Source organism: Electrona antarctica (genome assembly GCF_951216825.1).
Source record: "Electrona antarctica genome assembly, chromosome: 8".
Lineage (NCBI taxonomy): Eukaryota > Metazoa > Chordata > Actinopteri > Myctophiformes > Myctophidae > Electrona > Electrona antarctica.
This window is the reverse complement of record NC_136789.1, coordinates 15,709,750-15,721,738: the sequence shown is the minus strand read 5'-3', so window position 1 is coordinate 15,721,738 and position 11,989 is coordinate 15,709,750. Positions and strand designations below refer to the sequence as shown.

Here is an 11,989-nt window from a genome sequence, read left to right as displayed (position 1 = left end):
ACCGGTTCTGACATTCCATAATAGAACCTTCCCTACCCGTCCTTCCTCTTCGATGTCTCCCTTTTGACTGATACCTGTCCATTCAACAGGCCCGAAAATTAAGGCCCGGCCCTACCTGGGCCCTCATCAAACCCTGTACACTCAAGACACTGCCCCTGCTGCCACCCTTATATCTCCATATATGGAGCTGACCTGTTCTGCCATTCCATTGTGTTGATCTGACCTCATCAAACCCTGTACACTCAAGACATGCTCCATATATGGCCAGTACAGAATCCATTCCATATGTTGATCTGACCCCCCCATGCCAAAGCACCAGCCCAGCAGTCATCACCCAGGTGGATGCGTGCACGCAAGGTCGCTTCTCGCCCTCAGGGCGTCTTACTGGTTATTTTGGGCTCGAGTAGCGAGCCCACTATTGTTATTGTCGCTCTTTATTCCCGTTTTATAGTCTACCCCCTAGACGTCATGTGGGTCAACCAATAGGAAGAGAGAGGGAGGGCAGTTACATCTCATTTACACAGGGCCAGAATGCACTTGGCGAAGTACTTGAGCCCACACTGTTTCTTCAGGAACATTATTTTCTAGTTTTCGAGGGGTGCCCAGATTTGTGTTTGCATGTACCAGATTTGAAATGATTCGATTGGCTGAGCACCTAATGTGATGTATGATGACTAGAATGTCGCCGCCCTTCGGGTGGCTCCACTCTAGTTGCGTTTAAGGAAATTGTGGGATTTGACAGCCTCCATGTCATGTTTCAGCTGTGTTTTTAAACCCATTATTGTGCCCTTCACATGTAGTAGAGCGGATGGTCACACAGCGTAGACACACGCACACCCAGGGTAAATGGACAGAGCAGAGCAGATTGCTTCTAGTAAGTGTTGGTCGATTGGCGCAGAAGTGTAAATGCAGTACACTAATATTATGCTACCGTCCGCTGTGCTGGCGCGGAGAGGAGGTCGCTAGACGGAGCAGGCTGAGGCTCACGTAATGGGGAAATTAAGCATTATGTGGCATCTGTGGTTGTAATTGAGGGGATGGGTCCTAATCTATGTAGGATTGGATCCAAGCGTCAAGATTATGCAACCCACCGCTGCGCTGCATTGGCGGGTGCACACACAAACAAACATAAGTTATTCTTACCTTTTATGTTGAAAGAACAGAAGTCAAGTGGACCACGTGAAATGTTAACAATCGGTTGTGTGCTAAACTCTGGGAAAATAATTAAAAGATCCACGCGATTGCACTCTCGCCCTCCTCCCCTCGAGAACAAACTGGAGTGGGGCGGGGGGTGCAAAGCCAGCCACTCTAGCCATGTGGGAGTCATTGGTTGTATGTGGTCAATGGAAAGAGCAGAAGTCAGAAATAAAGTGGTGTAGAGCGTAGGTGCGTAACACCATGTGACGGAGTATGCGTACGCTCCCGAAAGGGTTAATGGCACTTTTGTCTTGTATTAGTAAAGATGTATGACGATAAGAGCGCCCCTCACTTCACACACGTGTGATCTTTGAGGAACGATAGCACCTCGTATGTCCAGCTTTTGGTGCATCTGCACAAACTTTGTCCTACGGAAACATGAAATCCCATTGACAATGAATGGATAATTTTGAGTGTTCATGTAAACACAAACATTGCGTAACACAAACATTGAAGACGAAGGTGAGGACGCAAATTCTGACTCGGAATGAGATGATGTATGATGATGTACGATGATAAGATCGCCCCTCACTTCACACGGGTGTGATTTTTGTCCAATGCATGGCTTTTGAAGATTACGTCATATGGCAGCCAAGTCTATGAGATTGTTTGTTTAGAGCACTTTAGAGCAAGCCGAGTCTATGGACTTTAATGTTTGTTTAGAGCACTCAGGCAAGTCTATGGACTTTAATGTTTGTTAAGGGCACTAACCGGGCTGGCACCCTGGGCGCCTTCCTGTGGGTTGGAAGTTCCGGGGACCCCCACATGGAGTTGCACCACTCAGTTCACACCGGTGTGATTTTATTTATTAGCATCGCTCTTCCCGCCGGGCTTCTCTACCCCAAACATAGGTAAATTGTGTTTGTACCTCGCTCTGGAAAACCAGCTGCACCACAGTGGATTTGAACCCCTATACTCTGCAATGGTGAACATGTACCACCCGAGCCCCTTCCATCAACCTCTTTAAATGGAAGATGATGCTTCCTCCTCAGGCCTCACAATTAACCATTCCCTGTCCTCAACCTTCAGCCGACTGGCGGAATGCAGTGGAGATCTGATCAAATGTTTTGCCCTTGGTCTCTGGCATCTTGAAGAAGGTGAAGATGAAGAATACGACCAGCAGCACAGTGAAAATGAGAAACACATATGGGCCAAACAGCTCCTCTAAATACGGGAAAGTTAAGCCCACGATGAAATTGGAGGTCCAGTTGAATAACCCAGCCACAGCAATGGCTGAGGGCCTCGGTCCCTGAGAGAATATCTCTGCTGTGATGAACCAGGGGATGGGCCCTGGCCCAATACAGAAGAATGCCACAAAGGACAATACAGCCATGACACTAACATATGACATGCACTTCAGCTTGTCGAGCAGATTTAGAGCGATGGTAATCAGAATGGTGGAGCCAGCCATTCCCAGCAGCCCGACCATCAGTAAAGATCTACGACCGGCATGCTCCACCAAAAACAACGAGACCACAGTGAAAGCTGCTTTGACCACACCGACTCCAAGAGTGGCATAAACAGGCCGCTCCACTTTGGCCTTCTCAAAGATACTGGTGGAGTAGTAGATCACACCATTGATGCCTGACAGCTGCTGGGAGAGTTGGAGGACAATGGCGACGCAGACGGGTTGGCGGTAAAGGGGCGAGCGGAACAGCTCTAGTATGGCCACCCTCTTCTCCGTCACCATCTGCCTGTTTTCCTCCTTCATCTCTTCCATGGCTTTGCTTACATCCTTGGTCGCGTGCAGCTTCTTCAGCACAGTCTCTGCCTTGCTCTCATTGTTGTCGTTGATGAGCAGGAAGCGAGGACTCTCGAGAAAGAAGGGCATGAGGGCAAACTGGAGCAACGCAGGGATGGCAATGAAGCCGAGTAGCAATGGCCACTGGGTGGTGTTGCCCATGAGAGCCTCCAAGCCCAACACCTGTGCAACCACAAGGCCTATGACGATAGCCAGCTCGTGGACACTTCCCAGGGCCCCTCTGATGGCAGTGGGAGCGACCTCACCAATGTACATGGGCACAAAGCCAGTGGACAGTCCAGAGTACAACCCAACCATAAATCTGCCAATAATGAGCATCTCCCAGGAGCCTGCCAGCTTGGAACACCCCATGAGAGCCGCAGAAATGAAGACCAGAATGTTGGCCATCAGCATCGAGTTCCTCCTTCCGAAGCGGTCCACAAAGAGTCCCACCGAAAAGGATCCAACCATGCCACCGACCAAGAATATGGAAACTGTGACAACCCAGAGGGCCGTGAGGGAGGATGCTGGGATGGGTTCCTGATAGCGCTCATACCAGGAATCCTTGATGAACATCTCAATGACCTTCTGGGGGGCATTAAGAACCCCAGAGTTGTAGCCAAACTGGAAAGAACCGATTACGGCCGTTACCACATTCAACATCAGCTGGAATGTCAGTTGCTTCCTGGAATCCATAACTGTGTAGTTGTTGGAGTTGTTACATCTTTCTCTTGAATGAAAGGCCTCACCTGCACCTGCTATGTGGGAAAGATTCACATCTATAAGCCCCTTGATGAAAGGAATGGTTCGTACAGGCTTCTTAAAATGCTTCTCAGTGCATAATACAGAGCTGACCAGAGCTCTGATATGACATAACATAACACAAACAATTGTCATGCATGCCTAACTATGCCAATTTGCACAGGCACCCTTGCAGTTTGTCCCTCGGTGCCCTGAATTTCTCAATTTTCATCTCAATTGAAACTATTATCTATTATAAACTATTATCAATATTATGAAAAGTAGTTGTACAGTTGTACACACAGCCGACTCAAGTGTTGATACAGAAGCATGTATTCAACTACCATGAATTCAGTGTGGGACCATTTACTCAAACCCGAAGAGGATTCTATGCTCGTGGCGTATACAGTAGAAGACGGTGTAACAGCTCAAAGTATACCTCCAGCCAAACCATACCCAGGGTTAAAGTTGGCTAGCCTGTTTTATGAACTAGAACAAAACTAGAACTTACTACTTGCTTGTTGCACACAAGTAGGCCATAAATGGCCTACTAGTGCTGTCGACCGCTACAAACTGTCAAATCTCAGCTTCTCTGTGATGAGTGACGGCTTTTGATGGTGACGTATATGTCGATCAGTGTCGGGTGGATTAAAGGAAATGCCTCTATGTATATGTATATGTAATTTGAAAGTTGATTAGCAGTATAATGTGGTTACTTTGCGTATGCCCCGTTTGATGCGTATGTATCATAGCAGCATATGTCGTCAGGGTATAACTGGTATAACTAGCTCTGTGGATTAAAGGACCCAATGCCAGGGTGTAATTGGTTTTCGATGGTGACGTAATGACGATATGTTTTAGTGTCGGGAGGATTAAAGGTAATGCCCCTATGTACAGTATACATGTATGCTATCTGACACCACTGCCATATCAAGATAAAAAAGTAGTCAAACAGCGACATACGCATCGAAGCACGGAATGACGAAAACTATTACTTGTGCGCTCTGCTTGCGCAAGTAATAAAATAGTCCTATTGGCCGCGCACGCACGTGCACACGTGTGCGTGCGGACACACACACACACACACACACACACACACACACACACACACACACACACACACACACACACACACACACACACACACACACACACACACACACAGGTGAAAACAGAATCTCTTGGTGGAGATAACAGGGTTTGTCCAACCACTGGCACTTACCAAATACACGTAAATATCCCTGCTTCGTCACCACTGGCTACAAAAGGTCACTTTTTCCCTCAAGGAAGTTTTTTGAAGAGGCACAGACTGCAGAGACTGTCAGCCATGGCATATTAGACTTGGCAGCAGGACGTTGCCACAGACTGCTGGGTGAAAAATCTATTTGCAATGCTGATTTGTAGTGAAGGAACTCTGGCATTAACAAATAGGAGCTTTTCTACTTCATTGTCTTTTTGCTTTTGTACTCCGAAAGCACAAAGCTGCCGGGCCTCTTAAATTTGCTGAAGCACCCAGAATAAGAAAATGCTGCTCAGAGCTCGCTCCTTTGTCTCTTTTAATTGGTTGCTTCTCAACTGTATTAAGAACTTGTCTGATCTAGTTGCAATGGCAATTTATCTGTGGAAATCACACACAGTAGATACTTTTTGTGACCATTTTCAACATTTTTTATATGTCATTAATATACCTTAGAGCTGTTGTGTGGAAATAATAAAAAAGTCCCCCCATTCTGTGTTTCCTAGAACTGTAATTATGAGAAAAAAATTCAGACCTCAGCTCTAAAGGTATATTAATGACATAGTACAATGTTGAAAATGAGTGGAATGCCCCTTTTAAAGCAGCACAATGCAAATATTGCTAATCTAATTATCATTATTATTTTCTCCAATACCTACTTTCCAATACAAAATTTGCAAATCTGGACGTCTCAAATCTTCAGAGGAAATAATTAGAGCAACTGAGCTCAGAAATCACAATTGATTGGCAGTGCTGGCACTATTGTGCATGCAGTAATAGACCAAGGAAGCACATTAACCCACAGGTGCTTCATCAACTTCCATTATGAGGATTCTGTGTTTGGAACACGGAGGTGATTGAAATCGGCCGATCGATTGAATATTTATTAGCGGCTGGCTACAGCGTAGGCAATGGGACAGGTTATGAACACACTGACCAACGTGAATAAGAAGATGTCCTTGTATTCTTTGTAAGAAAATATCATCAAATCCCTCAATAATGAGATGAGATAACATAGGTTTGATATACCCAGCGTGCTCAGATTTGTTTCTGACATAATACTCCTTGAGTGCAAGGGTTCGCAAACAAGGGAGAAGTCAGGCACACACACACACACATGAGAGCAGACACCCCAAATACCCCCCCCCCCCCCCCCCCCCCCCCCATGGTTACAAGTTAAAACTACAGCATTTTGAGACATTGGAAATAACAATCACAATGATGCTATCAGTACATATCAGAATAGTTCATTTGTGAGAACACACTGAAAAACAGTATACTGTAATAATGTAATAATGTTCAATATACTGTTATGCAAAGATTGCATTTCAGCACCTTCAAAGTGATCAAAGCAATGCATCTTTATGGATTTGGCTGTCTGTTAGGCATGTTGGCAGTCCTCCCACACCAACTGTTGCTGCCTACCGACAATTTCATATCACTGCTTTTGCTTTCTTACCATTGTTTTCCCCCATCTGTCACAATTTGGGAGCTTCAAATGCCAGAGAAATGCAATAACTGTGTGAGCGCTTGCAGATGTTTTATATAAATGGGTCATGTCCCAACAGCCATTCCCTAATTAGACAATTGTAGTGCAAGAGGGTGGTTGTGTGTATTATTAACAAACCATTACACTGAGGGCCTTTCATCCATCATAATACGCAACTCTAATTGGGTTGGCTGGGCTTTTGTTTATTTGATGAGCCTGAATGATAGTCATTTGAACTCTCTTCAAAGTAAAACAAATATTACCGGTATAAGTATGTTATGTCAATCTATGTGTATGTGATTTTGTAACAGGATCCAGATTGAATTCTCCTAGTAAGATGCAGGGTTCAGTAAATGCATCAATTTAGTCAACTCATCAATCAACCACACTTTTAGAACTGACTATTTTAGATCTTTCTGTTCAGTGATCCTTTATTGCTCAATTATTCACTCCATGTGCCTATTTTTCTGTACCTGTAATGTAATAATAAATAGTTTGGGTGTTTTGTATGGCCATTCCCTGGTGGTCAGTATAGTAATTATTATGTAAGGATGCCCTCAAATGCATTTGGCCCCAGGTACAGTATATCGTTGTGCATACAATCAATGTGGAGATGGGTACTAGTGTACTGAGCAGGCACGATCAATTACATGGTGCAATGCCCTGCACAGAGAAGTAATGGCTTAACAGTGGCACAGAGTGTTATTTTTTAATGAACGATGTCTGCCGTTTTGTCTTGCATCCAACCGGTTTGTGAACTCTGAGAAGTATTGGGGAAAGCAACTATACAAGTTGCTCATGCCTTTCTTAGCAGAGACAATATAATTTGCAGCTGATGTAATTACTCAGACCTTGGCTTTGTTCACTTATTTGGTCTCAACCCCATACATAGGGCCTCAGTTTAAGTTCTGAAATAGAAATGCAGTATACAGTAGAGGCCCAAAAGAGAACTAGGCTATGGCTTGTAGACAGTTGTCATTGCACATAAACAACTTTTAACTTAAAGGGATATTTCACTTACAAATAAAATAAACATTAAAACCATATATTAAAAATAAATTACAAAAGTCATTACAGTTACAAAAGTCCCCATCGCCTCGCATTAGAAGGTCCTAATGCGTGATGGGCTGTAACCTTTCCATTACTTTTTTCATTTATATTTTATATGCAGTATTTGTTTTGTTTATTTTATTTGAAAGATAAATATTAAAACAATAGCAGCAATATATGTTTATTGGTAGCGGGTTTCAACAATTTAAGTTCAGTTTGAACATACCATTCTTTTTTCATTTTCTCCCTCACCCCATCCCTCCCCCCACAGTTATCGTCATTATTAAAACAATTAAAACAATACATAAAAAAAAAAAAAAACAATAATTATTGAGTACAGACATACAAAAACAACAATAGCAACAAGAGAAAAAAAAGAAAAAGATCCAGTCCAATCAAACAACCATACATTTTTTTGACCAAGTGTAAACAGTAGGACACAAAAAAATTATTTAAGCACAGATGACAAAAACAATAATTCAAGCACAGATGACAAAAACAATATAAATAACAAAAAAACAACAAACAAAAATAAATAAAATAAATAAATACAATTATAAGTTGGGTTATTAGAGTTCAAAAGATAGTCACAAGTTATGTTAGAAAAGATTGTGTTGAATCGGAACGTTGTCATACATCACCCTCTATAAATGATATACTCATAGTATTGACTCAATTAGTCTGTCGGAAGTACTCTCAGATTCTCAAAGTAGGTAATAAACGGTTGCCAGCTAGAAAAGAACCTTTCTGTTAAACCTCTATCAATAGCAGCTTTTGAAAGAAATTTCAGTCTGACCAAATCTTTTGACTTGTTTTTTTAAGGAGAACATGAAAGGGCTTCTTTAAAGGAATGCGTAAACCCCAAAATTATTTATTTCTATGAATTACTCACCCTATCCATGGGGTATTTTTTGTTTGCGTTGTGTTTGTGTTCCTTCATGTTAAATGAAGAATCCAAAAACAAAGAGAATACTTGATGTATTTAAGAAAATTATCATCCGAGAGTAACAAAAACAATAACAACTTAAACAACTCTCACAGTATAATCCACCTGTCACACACATAACACAGCAACATGTGTATTATTCCAGGGCATGCACGTGCGTGTGAACTCAGCTCACCCACATGCAATGCATCTAACATACAGCAACTTTGTGTATTTGTTTATTTATTCCTTTATTGAGTTGTACACAGAGCTTAATAATAATAATAATGAATTGCATTTTTAGCGCTTTAGAATGGTTCATTCATTCATACATTGGGAGGTGAAGCAGCGAACAGTCGACGCCAGCGTCCTCACTTCCCACATTCACACACTGGTGGCAAGCTCACACCGACCAACTCATTGGAGGCAATGTAGGGTTCAGTGTCTTGCCCAAGGACACTTCGACATGTCTGTGGACAGGAGGAGCCGGGACTCGAACCGCCGACCCAGAGATCATTGGACGACCTGCTCTACCTCCTGAGCCACAGCCGCCCTACACTTTGTGTGATTACAAAATCCCTGATACAGTATTAACATAAACACATAACAAAATTGCTAACACTCCACTTGTGTAGAACATGGTGGTATTGCACAGGTAGAATATACACTCTTAACCACAACCCCAATTGGCTCACTCTCCCATTAATCAACTTGCTTTTGGAGATTAGGCAGGGTGAATGTGTTACATGTGAAGTGCTAGGAGAAGGCTAATAGTCTCTCTATGCCTCCTTTCCGCACGTATCCCAAGTTCCCATTTCATCTGCTGTCCTGCTTCCCACTTAGGGGCCAAATGGAGAATGAAGTGCACAGTACCATCTGTGCACTGAGGGCAGAAGAGAGGTAATGGTTTCACACAAGGGATCAAAATCTCATCACTCTTAACCCCATGAGGAAAACCAAGTAGCAAACAGCCTTCTAAGTCAGACAAACCATTTACTTCTAATGTGCTGCTGGCAGCTTAAGCGGCAGGTGGGTAGCAAAAGGCCAGTCCAGCACACCTACAGCATGTGTAATTATAATGAGATATTTTCTGTCAAGCCTGTATACTGCAAGGGGAATAAATGGATCTGGCTATTGCCAGCGACCATTTATAAAAGATTGTTTTCTTTCACAATGTCCATGCAGTTTACTATTGTCTGTCTGATGTTTTTTGTCTCCACCAGCCGAAGGCATGGGGAGAATATGTTTTGCACTCTGTCTGTCTGTCTGTCTGTCTGTCTGTCTGTCTGTCTGTCTGTCTGTCTGTCTGTCTGTCTGTCTGTCTCCGGCACCGTTGGCCCAGTCGATGCCAAAATGTGCACACACACTCTGCCCCAATTTTTCTACAACAGCCTATTATAGTGCCACCATGAGGCAGATTTTTGATATATAACACATTTCTATATATTACTCGTACACATTTGATCCATACATCACACAAATCGGTATACACCATCTCTATAGTCATGTGATCAACACGGACCTGTCCACTTCCCCATATTCCATCCCTATTGGCTAAGATTGCCTTCCAAAGTTTGCAAGATTTGTCCATTTTGAACAAAAGGCCTCAAATCATGAACGCAGAGATGCATATTCCCACTATGCTGAGGAAGAAATGCCACTTGAAAATGTACACATCAGCTTCATGGTGGCGCTATAACTGGCCCATTTGTGTTTTACCTATAACCACTGATCTGTGTAAAACTTTGTATGCACACTCCCTAAAGGCAAAGGACAAACCTTTGACCTGTATTTTTCACATAATGCTCTTTATAGCGCCACCAGTAGGCCGACTTATGTAAAACATATTTTTTTATATTACTCCTTCAGATTTTATCCAAATATCACGCAAATCGGTACACATGATCTCTATAGTGATCAAGACTTGTCTGTTTGATTTCTCATATTCCATCCTGATTGGCTATATACGATTCACTTCCAAAGTTTCCAGAAGTGGCCCGTTTCGCACAAAATGCCGTAAATCATGAACACAGTGTCCGATTGCGGTGAAACTGTGCACGCATATTCCCAGTCCACTAGGCTGAGGAAGAAATGCCACATTTTTCCAAAAACGCTCCTATCCTGGTGGAGACCTGTGCCCCAAGGGGCACTTTCTCTAGTGTTGAATCTGCGTAGCTGTATTTGCACCACCTCCAGCTGTGCTTCTCAAGACATTGCTGTTGGATGGAAACCTTTTATGTTATGTACATTACTTTAATCCATTTAGGCCTGACGTCGAAATAAATAAAAAAGTTTTCTGAAAGAATATATATTCAAAGATTTGTGCCACATTTTAACGATTTTTCAAAAATAGCAGACGTACAAGCTCGTAGCGCGCCACTCGTGGCTTTTCAAAAAAGTGTACAGTATTTGTTAAAATGTTGTTTTTATGTGGGCACCCCCACCAGTTCATTAAGTATGCCTGGTTTGCCTGGTGGGTGGTGATGGGTGAACTGAAGCCGCACCCACAGCTGTAGTTGTATGATAAAGGGGGAGGGGTTAGGGGAGGGGCTGATAATGTGATGTCACTATATTACTGTTTATTTCATTGGCCCGTTTGACTGTCAAGGGTTCAGCCTCCAGGAAGAAACCCTAAATACAAAGTTAATACAACATTGCACATCACCTGTCACCTCATAGACACATGAAAAACTGGAAAAATACAAAAGTTGTGGCACTCCATCTTTAAAAAGAGAGAGGGGAAACTAGAAAAAGTGCCCCTTGGGGCACAGGTCTCCACCAGGGCAGGTCAGGTAGTTTGTGGCCTCCTGGGGCGCTATAATAAGCCAATGTGAAAATGGTGCCATTTCTTCTTACGCTTGGATGAGAATTGGATGATTTGAGGCATTTAGTTCCAAAAATGTGTTTTGCAAAAATCCACCTGTTGGTGGCGTTATAACAGGCGAAAAGGGTGGGATATATTCCTCAGCCTAGTAGGCACAGTTTTCTCGCCATCTGTGTATGAATGTGTGTGTGAATGGGTGAATGTACAGTATTTAGGTTCATCTTATGGTGGACATGTTTGCCTGAAAAGGAATCTTTGAAATGTTTCATAGTGTTAGAAATATAGTGCTTTCAAATTTGAGGAATTTACCATGGGGCTCAATGGCAGATATTGGCACGTCAAAAAAACACCTAGAAACTCCATTCACACATTTTATAATTCAGCTTACTGTGGAGACACAAATGATTTGTAGTTTCTGAGTTTAACTTAAACGCCCAATGCATTCTCAATGGCAATAGCACAAACTTTGGCATGCTACTAGTCCTACATCAGGGGTGCCCACACATTTATGACGTGAGATCTACTTTCAAAATGACAAGCTCAACAAGATCTACTCACTGAAAAAATAATTGTACCATTGCTGGAAATAGTTTAAATATATAATGTACCTGGGGGGGCTTTGGAATAGGGAGGGGGTCAAATTATGACAGGCAGTTTCTGCTGTCAAAATATGACCCCCCAGTATTTAACTTAAACGCCCAATGCATTCTCAATGGCAATAGCACAAACTTTGGCATGCTACTAGTCCTACATACTTACACCTAGAAACCCCATTCAAACCTATT

General features: G+C 42.7%; 1 protein-coding gene across 1 annotated transcript; it reads right to left on the bottom strand.

The window, feature by feature from the left end:
- Nucleotides 1-2,215: 2,215 nt before the first annotated feature.
- LOC306928116 (solute carrier family 2, facilitated glucose transporter member 1-like) lies at nt 2,216-3,634 on the bottom strand (the record flags this gene model as incomplete). Its single annotated transcript, XM_079508037.1, has 1 exon — nt 2,216-3,634. One exon carries the CDS (start codon nt 3,632-3,634, stop codon nt 2,216-2,218), a length of 1,419 nt encoding a protein of 472 aa, XP_079364163.1.
- Between the last annotated feature and the right edge of the window lie 8,355 nt (nt 3,635-11,989).